General features: G+C 45.5%; 1 protein-coding gene across 2 annotated transcripts; it reads right to left on the bottom strand.

Moving 5' to 3' along the window:
- Window positions 1–6,012: 6,012 nt before the first annotated feature.
- On the bottom strand, window positions 6,013–11,454 carry KRT1 (keratin 1). 2 transcript variants are annotated; one of them, XM_036250914.1, is made up of 9 exons: window positions 10,819–11,454; window positions 9,558–9,772; window positions 9,179–9,239; window positions 8,670–8,765; window positions 8,340–8,504; window positions 8,080–8,205; window positions 7,529–7,749; window positions 7,009–7,043; window positions 6,013–6,904 (listed from the first exon to the last, which is right to left on the bottom strand). In XM_036250914.1, the coding sequence occupies exons 1-9, from the start codon at window positions 11,395–11,397 to the stop codon at window positions 6,441–6,443; spliced, it is 1,962 nt and encodes a 653-aa protein (XP_036106807.1). In that variant the 5' UTR covers window positions 11,398–11,454; the 3' UTR covers window positions 6,013–6,440. The 2 variants fall into 2 exon arrangements, with proteins under 2 accessions (XP_036106807.1, XP_036106806.1); XM_036250913.1 differs by having other exon boundaries at window positions 6,013–6,938; window positions 7,019–7,043; window positions 10,819–11,436.
- Window positions 11,455–14,382: the final 2,928 nt, after the last annotated feature.

The raw sequence follows: 14,382 nt of genomic DNA, 5'->3' as shown, positions 1-14,382 counted from the left end.
AAGGAGCCTTTGCACCAGCAGAGGACACTCCATCCTGTCTAGACAGAACTACCAGGGCCCATTGACGGATTGGAAACTGGGCGTGGGCACCAGGGAGGGGTGGGAATAACCCTATGTGAACCTGGGAAGGTCACGAGTTGACTAAGACTGTGCCATTTTTCTGATAATGGATTGGCAAGGAGTGCCACATTCATTTCAGCAGATATGGGAGGGGCAATCACAGTGGCACAGAGCATCCCAAGACATATTGGTATCCGGACTTCCAACATACAACCAAAATTTGCTGGCTCCACCCAAATGTCTCATGGGCATCTTTATCCTCCTTTCCTCTGGCACAAGACTCCATCCAACTGCAGCTCTAGGAAGCAACTTTATAAGCCACGTCTCTGGCCTCCAACTGTAGTCAGTCTATTTGCCACGCCCTGTTCACAAGGAAAGAAGCCCGTAGTGCCCACTTCATCCCTCCACCTGCCAAAATCCTGACCATATTTCTAGGCTCTTCTCAATGCGTACCTTCTCCAGGAAACTTGCACTCACATTTGACTTCTTTTCCTGGCTGCTTTTGAATTCTGCTTCCCTCTTGGTTTCCATGACACCATGCTCTCTCACTTCTTCCATCCCCCATGAATGCTCCTCTACACCCCCAAACTCTCTACTGATTTCCCTGCCTTTGTCTTGTCATAGGCCGAGTGGGATTCTTTTCTTGATTCTTCTTCTTCTTCTTCTTCTTCTTCTTCTTCTTCTTCTTCTTCTTCTTCTTCTTCTTCTTCTTCTTCTTCTCTCTCTCTCTCTCATAAGTTTCTTTAATGCAAATGAAACAAATTAATGGAAATAGTGACACAATTTAGGGGTCCACATAATATATTCTCAGATGGAGATGTGGCCTTTCTTCAACCTTTCTCCCTCAATACACACACAGAGAGAGAGAGAGAGAGAGAGAGAGAGAGGAGTACAATTGAAAATATGTGCCTCATATTCTCACCTTAATGTTCTAAAAATGTCCCCAGCCACAAAATGTCACAAAACAGCAGTATTGCCAAAGGGAACTTCTAGATTCTATGGAAACATTTCTTGCTTGTCTCTGTAATATTGAGGAGTGGCAGCTGTTACTAATATTTGGTGAGCAGAATCCAGATTATGCTTGACCCCCTGCACAACTTTTGAAAGCCCTCCCATTTATAGTGGCTCAGCCCAGAACCCAACTCCATACCACATACACACGCAAAGTATTTTTGCTCAATTTTCAGATAGTCTGAGTTGCTGAGAAATACAACTACTGTGTACATCGGGAAAAATGCATTTGCTTTTCATTAGAAAGCTTACAGGGTTTTCACCTTTTTAGAAAATTGTGTCATCAATGACAAAGTTGTTCATTGTGTTTAAGTTGCCAATACAGCATACCTGCATCAGCCTGCATTTGTGGCTAATTGAACACATGGTAATTCTACCTCTCAATGCAAGCATCATTATGTCTTCTAATACGGTCCTGCTTGAGAACCTACAGCGTGAAATATATATATATTAGTATTACCAGTATTTTTCCCTTTTGTGTCTCCTTTATATTGCAGTTAAGGCATTGTATTGATATTTTTTAATTATATATAATTGTAAATTATATTATCTACATTTTTCTTTTCTTGGCAGTAAAAGGGTGTTTCTTTATTTTTTATCATAAAGTGGGTCAATGAAACTGATAACTTTAGAATTACTGATCTAAAGAAAAAATATTCTTTTTCAAAAGAAACATTCATTAAAGTCCCTGTTAAAATCTCCATACATGTGTTTGATAGAGCTGGACAGTCAGTCGTATGAGACTTTGTCATAATTCCTCCAAGGGACCAATAGAAGGTTCTCATTCCTGTGGATTTGGTTCCTAAAATTCCATGCAAAACCATAGGCTCTGGTTCAAGATCATCTTCTGGAATTCTCTCTTCAATGAGCTAGTGAACAGCCCCCAAACCTAGCAAAGACCCTCCCCCGGGGGAAGGAGTGGGATGGCAGAACTGGACTAGAATCTGAGAAGCAAACGGTGCAGGATGAGTTGGATTCCACTGTTTTCCCAGGGGCACTAGATGGTTGTCTTGGGCCTGGAATCTGGGGAGAGGAGACAGTGTGTGGAGAAGGAAGAAGGTGGGAAGTTTGCTCTTCTCTACAGGTAGATGGATCTGAGAGAGGTGGCTGTGTAAGAGCCACAGAGTTATGGAAAGAAACTTTAACAAGATATAGAAGGAAGACTGGCCACCAAACTGATGGCTGCAACACTGTGGCCATTTAAGGAAGAAGAATGGCTCAAAGGGAGGTGTAAGCATCTGTTGGCCAATGGGTGGAGAGGAGGATTCTGTCCTTCCAGCTGAGACTCTAGGAGGGAGACACATGGGTCTAGCCCCAAGGAGAAGAGGTGTGTGCAGATATCTTAAAGTTAGGGCAAAATGCTGAGATTGAGTCATACGCTGTGCCATATTGGCAGAAGCCACACCAGTTTTTAAAGGCTTATCTGCTGAAGAACATGCAATTCAAATCCCATTAGAGGGAGACAGTCGTGTCTGTTGGGTGGGGATGCCAGGGCAGCAGGACATTTGAGAGAGGAGAATAAATACATATGTACATTTTTGCTTGCATGTGTATAGATACCTTTGGAAGGATACCCAAGAAAATATGGTTGCCACCAGGAAAGGGAGCTCGGTGGTGGGGATAGGGGAATTTTTACCACACTTGTGCTTGTGGATTTCCCTCCTCCTGAATATTATCACTTGGATAAGCACCAAGCTTCAAATCTACATTGGGCAGCCAATGGTAAAACATAGAAGTCTAAGATTTTGAGAGGTCATTACCAGATCTGGGACACCTCAGTCTCTTGGCTGGATAGTCCCAAAAGAGTTATCATTGGTCTTATGTCCTTTGAATTTTCTCCACTTGATCAAGTTTCTCCCATATATCCCTGGCTTTCTTACTGGGAGTTCTCTGCAATTCTTCTCTTACCCCATTTTCCTGAGTTATCTGATGGTTTTACTCTATATTTTAAATTTTGATGACTCTTCATTTTATATGTGTAGCCCTAATCATTACATGGATAGAGCAGAGGCACCTCAAAAGAACTAACTCATGATTTCTTTCCACAAGCCCTCTTACTATATTCTCTGTTATTACCCAAACCAGGAACATGAAGCCACCCTTGACTCTTCCCTTTGCCTCACCCCACCCACCCAGCATTCAATCCATCACCAAGTCCTCATGATTTGACTCCTAACTATCTCTGGAATGCATATCCTCATCCTCATTTCTGGTCACTCTGCCACCTCTAAGGACTTGAACTAAAGTGCAAATTTTGATTATCTTTTACCTATACCTTTGCAATAATCTCCTAACAAGTCTTCTTACCTCCAATCTGACCTGAGTGATCCCACTAAAACACCAATCTGACCAAGTCACTCTCCTATTAAATCCCTTTACTGGCTTTTCTTCACCTATCACAGCTGTTTCAGCCATAAAATGCCTGAAAAAATGGCATTTCCCTGGGCAGATCTCCCCTAGGAAGACCAGATTTCTTAGGGAATACTCAAGTACAACCTGAAATGTGGTTCATGCTTGATTCATATATATATATATATATATATATATATATATATATATATATATATATCTCCTCACCTGAGGACATTTTTGCATTTATCTTCAGGTAGAGAGGGAGGAAGAGAGAGAGAGAAATATCAATGTGAGAGAAACACATCAACTGGTTGCCACCCACACAACCCCAACGGGGCTGGGGACAAACTGCAACCGAGGTACGTGCCCTTAGCGGGAACCAACCCAGGTATCCCTGGTCCGCAGTCCAAAACTCTAACCCCTGAGCCAAACCAGCCAGGGCCATGCTCTATTCTTATTCCACTATCAGTAAAGCAACCCTTGCCCTCTCATTGGCCCAGTGCACGTAGGTTATCATAAGCCAGTAAGCTCCAAAACCCCATCTGAGAATTTCTGAGCCACACACTATAGTCCAGACTCCACTGAATGCCTACAAGGCCTTCCTGATTGGATCTGAGTAACTCTTCACCCTCATTTCTTGTCAATCACTTCACGTTCCTTCAGATGATCAAATACTTATGCAGTTTTTTTCTTTCACATCTTTACCCATATTATTTCTTCTGCCTGAAATGTTCTTCTCTGCCTTAAATGTCCTTTTCTGCCTGATAAACTCCTATTCATTCTTTAAAATCCTGCCAGGCATCACTTTTAATCACCCTCACTTCAATGTGAACCATTTGTATGCCTTGTATATGTTCTTGTCATTACATGAGTCATGTGTGTTGTAATAACATGTTTACATACTCTCCATCACCCAAGTCTCTAAGCTCTTTGAGAACAAGCTCTTTGAGAACAAGACCATGCCACACTCATCATAGTACCCAAGGATTGGCTTCATCCCTGACATGTGTGTGCAAGAACTATTCATTGAACTAAACAGAATCCAGATTTTTTCTTTACTGTATTTCTAATAATGTATTTGGGCATTTGATCTCACTTAATTTAGTTCTACATTATATACTGACGTACACAGAATTTTCATTTGGTCCTTGGGGCCTTACAAGTTTTTATAAGTTTCCCTGTAAATTTTAGTGGTCTCTGTTTCATGTCTGGCCTTACCAAGAATACCCAAGTCCAAACAAGATGAACAGGTGTATTCCCAATACTGAAATGTAACTAAATAAAGTTGTAACCTTATAAAGAATTTAGAAAATGTGTATGTCAGAGTAGTAGAATATATCGCTGTTCATTCAACAGTGTCCCAGGTGCTATATCTGGTGGCCCCAGGGGTTTACTCTCCCATGGAGAAGGTCCAGAAAGGAAGCAGCTCTGGTGAAGGGGTAACTAGAAAGAAGGGATAGAGCTCACCAAGTTGTGTTTACATGATACTCTTGTTGATGGATCCTCTGTATTCCCCTTGGGTTGACAATGAAGCTAAGAATACTTTTTCTAATTGGAAGCTAAGAAAACCAATCTTCAGAGAAGATGACTGATTTTTTTCATGGTCATAGAAGCAATGAGAAACGAATGTTCATTTATTCCTTACAGCAAGCATCTACTGAGTGGCCTGGAGACCAAGCAGCAATATTACACCTGACAGATCATCATCATCATCATCGTCGTCGTCACCATTACCATTAAAATTGGTACTCACTGAGTGCTTACTATGTGTTAGTCATCTTATTTAATTTTCACAATAATTCCCACAAGGGAGGCTTATTACCTTCATTTTAGAGATAACAAACCTGAGGGGCAGAGAGCTCTGTAACTTGTACATTATCACTGAGCTAGTAACTGATGGTGGTAAGACCCAAACCCAGGCACATCTGAATCCACATGTGCATGCTTCTGGCCACTATGCTATCTCATTGTACTACTTCACAAGTATGGGCTGTATGTCCACATATAAACTTAGATTAAGCAGAGCTTTGGGTAGTGGCCTGAGAAAGAGGGGAAATGGATATCCCGTTCTCCAGTACCACTCTTGGTTCCTGCTCGCCCCAGGCCAAACTCTGTATTCTGGCTGTAGTAACTGTTGCCTTCATTACCCACACCCTCTCATCACCAGCTGTTCCACATGAATAATTACTTATCCATGCAATACTTTCCCCTCTTCTCAATGCCAAATTCCTCCTTCCCAACCTGCTTGCTCACTGCCCTTTTCAAGAAAACCTCAGATGAAGAAAACCTGCTACCCTATTGTCACCATTTCTCCATGACATATCTACCCTCTGAAAAAAAGAGCTTGTCTAGTTCAATGTTAAATGTTTAAAGTGACCTGTTGCCTGACCAGCCTCCCCATATTGCTCATGTTCATGTGTCCCAACTTCCCCATACACCATGCAGCTCTAAGGTCTTCTTTCCCTCCCACAAAGTACCCATCCGGGATAAACAGCGCTGTGAACAGAGGAGTTGGAGACTCAGAGAATTTCAGATGCAGTTTATTGCAGCAACACAAGGAAACGGGAGTTCCAGACCTCGCCACACAAGTCAATCAACTGGCTTACACCGTATGTACAAAACCAAAGCAGCGCAGAGCTCCTGCAAGAGATGGGGCCGTAAGTGCTGAGCTGCCCGGAGCACGCGCCTTCCGCGCAGGAGGAAGCCTTGGGTCTGACCAGCCCGCCCGCCTCTGGTTGACTTAGGAGGTTCTTTGAAATGTAATTTGTGTAGTGGTGATGACTGAACAGGTTCTGGGACAAAGCACAAAGCAGGGTCACGGCCAGGGTCTGAGCTTGCCACTGATTTAAACACTTCTTCGGGAAACAGAGCAGAAAGGAAGGAGCTGGGGAGACATGATGAACCAATGGAACTAACCAGTAGCTTTTTCTTCAGTAGGGCTGGGGCACTGACCTCGCTCTTGCCAAGCGTATTTGGGAGTGATGGAGAGCAGAGCTAACAGGCTAGAGAACACCGCTTTATCTGGCCCCTCGGGAATAGCTGGTAGAAATAAACTTCACGCTGGAACTACCCCCAGAGGTCTTCGTGCCCCCAGAGGTCTTCGTGCCCCCAGAGCTGGATCCCCAGCCTCCCGAGGAGCCGAAGCCACCTCCAGAGCTCCCGCCACTGCCGGAACCCCGGCCCCCGGAGCTGCCGCCGCCGCCTCCAGAGCCGCCTCTGTGTCCCCCACTGCTGCCTCCACCGCCGCCTCCGGAGCCTCCGTAGCTGCCGCTGCCGCTGCCACCTCCGGAGGAGCCGTAGCCTCCACCGCCACCTCCGGAGCCATAGCCTCCACCGCCACCTCCGGAGCCATAGCCTCCACCGCCACCTCCGGAGCCGTAGCCTCCACCGCCGCCTCCGGAGCCATAGCCGCCGCCAGAGCTGAAACCCCCGCCTCCGCGGCCACCACCGCCGCTGATACTGGTGTGGCTAGTGCTCACAGCTGCAAGGGGACACTCAGTCACCTCCCATCCCAGCTCCCTTTCCAACCCGACCAAACCTGCACAAGCCCCCGGGAACCCTGCACGGGCCCTGTGCTGCACTTACACACGCTCACGTTCGGGGCACACTCTCCGGACATCCTGCAGGAGAGAGAAAAGCGAAGTCCTTGTCACCCTCCAGTTTCACAACAAGCGCTTCCCCAGGCCCTCTCAGCTGCCCCACAGCTCCCAAAGGGGCTCCTCTTTGAGCTTTAACTAATCCAGTCCCTTCTGGCCTCCCAAAACCATGTCTCACAAACAGGAAGACATCTCCATATAAATTAGACAAGAATCTTGCATCTGGTGCAGGTAACCTCCAAAGGCAGAGACTTTGGCCAGATGTCATCTGAGCCAGCCCAGATGAAGAATACATTGCTCCGTCTCAAAGCACTTCACAGAGACGCTATAGACCTCACAAAAGAAAGGTGTGGGACTCCGGCTCCCAAAGCGAAGCCATCTCTTTCCTCCAGCACTCTTTCCCCACACCTAGGACAAGCTGCAGCCACACAGCTCCAGTTTTCAACAGCGGCCAACTTGCAAGGGAAGAAACAAATAAGAAGCCAAACTGCCCAGGGTCCCTTTCTCACCTGCTTTCCTCTCCTTCCAAGAGGGCCCTGTAGGTAGCGATCTCCACGTCCAGGGCCAGCTTGGTGTTCATCAGCTCCTGGTAGTCACGCAGCAGCCGGGCCATGTCCTCCTTAGCCTTCTGTAGGGCATCCTCCAGCTCATTCAGCTTGCCCTGGGCATCTTTGAGGGCATTCTCACCACGCTGTTCAGCATCACTGATAGACTGCTGCAGCCCAGAGATCTGAGAAAGGAGAATCCAGCGCAATACACACTCTCTTAATACCTAATCCCACCCTGGCCTTTTTATCTCCAATAGACTCTCCACCCCAGTGATGCCAGTTCTCTGGGTCCAACAAAACCACAAGAACTTAAGTCACTTCAGGCTTTCACCTGCCTCTGGATAGCATATCACCAGGTTGCTTTCTTTAGCCCTTCAATGTGATGCAGCAGCCTCTATTGGCCCTGAGTCAAGGCTTACACCCTTGGCATTCTCCTAAATGCCTACCCTGAGACCTCTTGGCTGCCTTTTCTCTCACTCACCACCTCTTAAATAGAAAGAAGAAGCAAGTACCTGCTTTTTTACACTGTTGATTTCAGATCTAAGTCTCTGGATGATCCGATTCAGCTCAGAAATCTCCATTTTTGAATTTTTCAAGTTGTCCCCATGTTTGCCAACAGTGACCTGGAGCTCTTCATACTAAAGATGATGGATCAAGTCAATTAGATGTGACAGAGCATATACCCCTTCTCACGCACACAAATATAAGAGAAAACACAGCCTAGCAAAACAAGACATTTCAGGAAAACTGGCCAGACATTCAGCCCATTCACCTTGCTCTGGTACAGGGCCTCAGCCTCGGCCTTGCTCTTATTGGCGATCTCCTCGTACTGGTTCTTGACCTCCGCGATGATGCTGTCCAGGTTCAGGTTGCGGTTATTGTCCATGGAGAGAATGACATTGGTTTCGCTGATATGAGTCTGCATCTGAGACAGCTCCTGCAAGACATAATATTCAGTGACTCTTATTGTTAAAACAGAAAACAACTTAGACAGAGGGAGGGGTCAGGAAATGAAAGATATACCTCTAAATCTCTGGATAGTGGTGGATTCGGGCTTAAAAGTTCTCCACTTGGTAAACGTGGTTGAAATTAGAGGGCTTACCATTTGGTAGAGTACTGTGAAGAAATCAATTTCCTGACGCAAGTTGTCAACTTTGGCCTGAAGATCCACCTTGGTCATATAAGCACTGTCCACATCCTAGGGGAAAATAGACAGCATAGAGTCATAGTCTTTACAGGGCAAACCCCTCTCACCAGCAGTGAGGTGATTTTCCAAGTAGAAAAGGTGTTTTGGGTCTATTCCACACCTTTATATCACAGGTGCATCAGCATCCCTCAGCTGCCCCACCCGTGGGATTACACACAAAGAAGCTTGCCTGATTTGCTGGGAACTTGCCTCCCCACTTACTACATGAAATGCTGAGGGCTCCAGAGAAGCAGAGGGCCTGGTTAAGTCCAGGTCCATGACTATGTGGAAGGAAAACTCTACTTCAGACATTCAGCAGGCCACTCTCTGGTTCTCCATAACATGACTTCCTTCTGCCTAGTAATTAGAGGCCCTGTTCTAGTGTTTATTTTCGATGTGAGGTCCATCCTACGGAATTTGCTCACCTTCTTGATGGTCACAAATTCATTCTCTGCATTTGTCCGTTTGTTGATCTCGTCTTCATACCTGCAAGGAAACCAGAAGTGAACAGGCGATCCAGAGAAGGCGAGTCCTGAGGTTTCGCTTTCTAGACTAAAACTGGCATGGCTTCTTATAGCTTTTCCATTACTAGCCTAGGATATTTTCGCCACCCCTTTCTTTTGAGCAATAAAACCATTAAATAATTTCCAGATTCTAAAAAGATGAAGATTTCTGAAAATGCCCAATTGATTTGCCTCTAACCTAAGAAAAGACATTGTTATATTCTGTTCATGGTCTTAGCATGCCATTGCCTGGAAATATTCTAGAACAAAGGTCAAGAATTGCCCAGCCATGTTTCCTTACTTGTTCCGGTAGTCTTCTACTAGGTCTTGCATGTTCTTCAATTCCGAATCCATTCGAGATCGATCACTCTTCAGTTGATCCAGTTTCTGTCTAAGACTGTTGATGTATGACTCAAAGTAGGGGGCTAAGTTGTGGGTCCTAGTGGAGGTATCCACCTGCTGCAGCAGCTCCCATTTTGTTTGCAGCACCTGGTTCTGCTGCTCCAGGAACCTCACCTAAAAACACAAAACCTCATCACCCACTGATACAGAAGTGGAGCCCAATGGCACTGAGCCCCAAGGGCTACCACACAGCAAGGCCCATACCTCACTTAGAAAAGAATTTTATTATTGTCTTCCTGGCCATGACAAACAGAAAAATAGAAAGAAGATGATCGAGTTAGCATCATCTTCAAAACAAAACCCACCTCATTGTCAATTCAGTGAAGCTTTAATTTCCCTGAGAATGGCCATTGCAGTATTATTTCTGCTGGAACTTTAGAAGAGAGCAGCTACACAAAGCCAATAGCAAAGCGCATGTGAAATTACTGCGACTGCACTTTGAAATAGATACGTGACACTTAAGAGATTTACCTTTCAATTTTTTTAGGTCAATTACCATAAAAGTGGGTTGGGAAAATCCAAAATTGAATCCCAAATCTATTGTGGATAAATTGAGTTGATATTGTTATTGATGATTAAGCAAAAAAAGTAAAAAAGTAGTTTACGTGTTTTGTTTTGTTTTCAGAGCAGATACTTGGAAATATAAGTACAAAAACATCTCCACCCTGATATGGTATCAGTGGAAAGTTCTCAGAAGGCAGACCTCCCCTTCTGACAGCAAAAGGTCTTTGGCACTGCTACACTCTTTCTGCTACAATATCCGGTGTGCTCTGTTCACACTCAACTTCCTTTTCATGGTTTGGAAGACTTTTCCAGGGTTCTCATTTGTACCCTAGAAAGCTGAGTTAGCCCCATTTCTGTCATCTTCATTCAACATGTATGAGTCCCAATTCAGCCCAAGAGCTAAATTAAAAAACACTTCAGGGTGATGTCAAATTGACCCACGTTTATGTCGACCTCAGACCCATTTGTCCAAGAGAGAGTTTAGTCACTAGCATCATTCATAAGCATACTTCCAACATATCTCCTGGAAGACAATTCTAAAAATACCCTTTTAATCATATAAGCACAGATTGGGCTCAAGGCCGAACATGTCTTGGCTGCACCACTCCCAAGTGGACCAGGAGCAGGTTCCCTGCGCACTGAGCAGGTCAACTCACCTTGTCAATGAAGGAGGCAAATTGGTTGTTGAGTGACTTGATTTGCTCTGTTTCTTGAGACTTTACTTTTTGGATCTCAGGGTCAATCTCCACATTGAGGGGTTGCAGAAGGCTCTGATTGATGGTGACTTCTTGTATGCCACCAGGGGGGCAGACGGGCCCAAAACCACCCCCAAAACTACCTCCACCAAAACCACCTCCACCAAAACCACCTTTACTGCCAAAGCCACCACCAAAACCACCACTGCCAAAACCACCCCCAAACCCACCACCACCAAAGCCACCACCCCCAAAGCCACAACTGCCATAACCACCACCAAAACCACTACGTCCACCTCCTCTAGCCACACTGATGGAGATACTTTTACTGCCACCAAGGTTAACAAGACTGCGACTTCCAAAGCCACCACCAGCACCTCCCCCACCACATCCTCCTCCTGAAAATCTCCCGCCACCTCCTCCACTGCGGCGCACAGAGCTGCTAGTGGTCCTGCGTTGTAAGCTGACTACCCCGGCAGAGCCAGAGCTGAAGCCTCCTCCGCTCCGGTACCCAGACCTGGAACTAAAGTGCCGATTCATGTTGCCTTAGAGAGAGTAGGAAGAAAGTGGAGAAGGGGAAGGAGCTAACACTCCTCTACCCTGAGCACAGAGGCTTCCCTTTATATACAGGGAGTGATTGGGCTTGGTCCTCGAGTCAGCGGGATGCAGTGCTACTCACGGGTTTGGCTTGCCTGCAGCCATACAAGATTTTTACGAGCCTCAACAATACAGTAAACACTGCACCACTCACTCCCAGGATGGTTCTCAAAGTTGCTGCACATGCAAGATTGCTCATGTGGTAATCGTTTTATCAGGCAAAAATCTCTCTTCAAGTGCTTGCGACTTTAGGAAAGAGGACCCTACCTCTGCCACCTGGTGCTTCTTGACAGGATTTCGTAACCTCCTGTCACAAAAATATGCAAGTTCCCATTCTTACCTTGCCCTTGTCAGCTGTGAAAACACTGTCTCCTCAGGTGTGGCAGGTGCAGTTCCCCACGCTCCATCTCAGAAGGAGCCCTCCAGCCCATTTCTGAGATCTGCCCTTGAAACCCCGGAGCTCACCAGGTTTTATCTCCAGACACAAAGTCAGAGCTTCAATAAGTGAGCAATGCAAAGAAGCTATTTGTAGTCAATGTTAGCTTTATAAATGCGCTGTACTAATAGCAGAGGGAGAGAAGTTGTCGTCAAACAGGGGGGGTGGATAGGCGATCTGGAAGGACCTGAAGGGAAAGACATGTTCGTTCTGAGTTCCTTTTCCTCGAAGATAGACCAGGGCAGGAGACAGAGACACCAGCAGCAGAAACCAGGTGCAAACACGTGGCATGTGCGTGCCCGTTGAAAAGCGTATGCAGCAGTGAGGTGAGCAGAGAGAACCTGGTTCATACATTTTGTAAAGTGAAGGGGAGGAGGTAGGACTTGACAGGTGGCTCAAGCCTCACACTAGACTATAGGGAGAGATTAGTGAAGATTTGAAAGGGAGTCCGGAAAGCCTGATCTGAGAAGCTGAAGTTGTTTCTGGACAATAGCAATGGCAATAGTAATAGTAATAATAGCCAACATGTATCAAAAACTGACCACATACCAGGCACTGTTCTACATATATTACATGTATTCACTTACTTAATTTTCACAACTTTGAGATAGATCCTGTCATGCTACCCAATTTTTAAAATAAGGAAACTGAGGCACAGAGGTTGAATAGCCTGCCCAAGTTTACCTGGATATTAAGTGGCATGGCTGGGATTTGAACTGAGGATGCTGATCTTGGTGGGCAAGATCCTAACCAGCACGTCGTATGACAGCACAGCAGCTGAATTTGGTTGTGCTCCTCGCTTTGTGGAAAGCCAGGCAGCATGAGGAGCTGTCTGGCTGCAAGGAACTCTAGCAGCCAGGGGCCCATTTTAACCCTTTGAGTCCTTGGCCCCAGCACTTGTGCATGCATGGAACATGTTCTTCAATTCACTCTGAGAAGAGGAGATGGGAAGTGCAAAGTTCATGGGGAGATTTTGCTTCTGTCCAGGTGCAAGGATGCCCTGCATGTACTGCAACGGGCTGGGAAACCCCAGGGTCCTTCCTGGAGAGCAGCACCTGATCAATCTCAATGGGGAGGCAAGTAGTGGCATTGGGATCTGGAAAGACCCCAAACCCACACTGACTTTCATTCCGAGACTTCTTAGAAGCCTGGCATGCTCCCCTCAATTGCATGTAAACTCAGAATTGGAGACTCAGTGAGAAGCCACCGCTAACCTCAGTTGGCTCCCAGCAGCTCTAAGTGGCAAATTGTAGGCCTGTATGATGGTCTCCACTGCATAACACAAGGTATGCAGAAGAGGAGTCTGTGAAGAGCATCTGGTCCTGTTGCCCTGTGATTCTTAACCAGGACAGCCCTCTCCAGCCACTGAGCCTTGTCCCTTCTCTTCTATCACAGTTTTAGTCCCATACCTTCCTCCAAAAAGTGTCCTTCATCTCTCCTCTGTTCCCCACTGCTTCCTTGCCATCTCCATGGCACTGTTGTCTGAAACTGTCTTAACACTAACATCCTTGGGCTGCTAAGCCAACCATCTCTATAGACAATGAGTAATCCAGATCTTGTTCCTGACTAGGAACAATGGGACCTGGGATGGTCTTGGTGTGGTAATGACTGTTGCCTAATATCTTCTGACAGGCAATCAAAGTACTTTCAGTTCAGCATACTCCCTCATGAGACATATTACTCTGCACAGCTGATTGCTTCTAACACTTTGGAGGGGTGTGCATGTGTGTGTGTGTGTGTGTGCATGTGTGTTTGCTTGTATGTGTGTTTGCATGCAGAGGTGGGTGGTCAGGCAATCGATAGACAATTTACAGAGTGAAAAACTTTCTCTAGCTGCCACCATGAAGAAGAAGAGGCGCAGGGACTGGGAGAAACAAGGTGTAAAAACCAATATGGTTTTTTCTCAAAAATTAAAAATTGATCTGCCATTTGACCCAGTGATCCCACTTCTAGGAACATACCCTAAGAAGCCTGAAACACCAATCAGAAAGAATATATGTACCCCTCTGTTCATAGCAGCACTATTTACAATTGTTAAGATCTGGAAACAGCCCAAGTGTCCATCAGTAGATGAGTGGATAAAAAAGCTCTGGTACATTTACACAATGGAATACTATGCAGCTATAAGAAAGAAAGATCTCTTATCTTTTGAGATGACATGGAGGAAACTGTAGGGTATTAGGCTAAGCAAAACAAGCCAAACAGAGAAAGACAAATATCACATGATCTTACTTATTTGTGGAATATAATGAACAAAGCAAGCTGATGAACAAAATAAACCCAGAGACATAGAAGTAGGGTACAGAGGAGAGGAGGAAAGAGATAACCCACAGAACTTAAATGCATGTATGTATAACCTATGGACATAGACAACAACACTGGGGGGGGGGGGGTCAGGAGGAAAGTGTCATTGGGGAAAAAGGAGAAGCATCTGCAACAAAAATAAATTAATTTTTTTAAAAAAAGGTCATCAAAATCAGTGGCCCTTGAAT

The sequence above is a fragment of the Molossus molossus genome, unplaced genomic scaffold (genome assembly GCF_014108415.1).
Source record: "Molossus molossus isolate mMolMol1 unplaced genomic scaffold, mMolMol1.p scaffold_m16_p_10, whole genome shotgun sequence".
Classification (NCBI taxonomy): Eukaryota; Metazoa; Chordata; class Mammalia; order Chiroptera; family Molossidae; genus Molossus; species Molossus molossus.
This window is presented reverse-complemented; position numbering and strand designations above follow the sequence as displayed.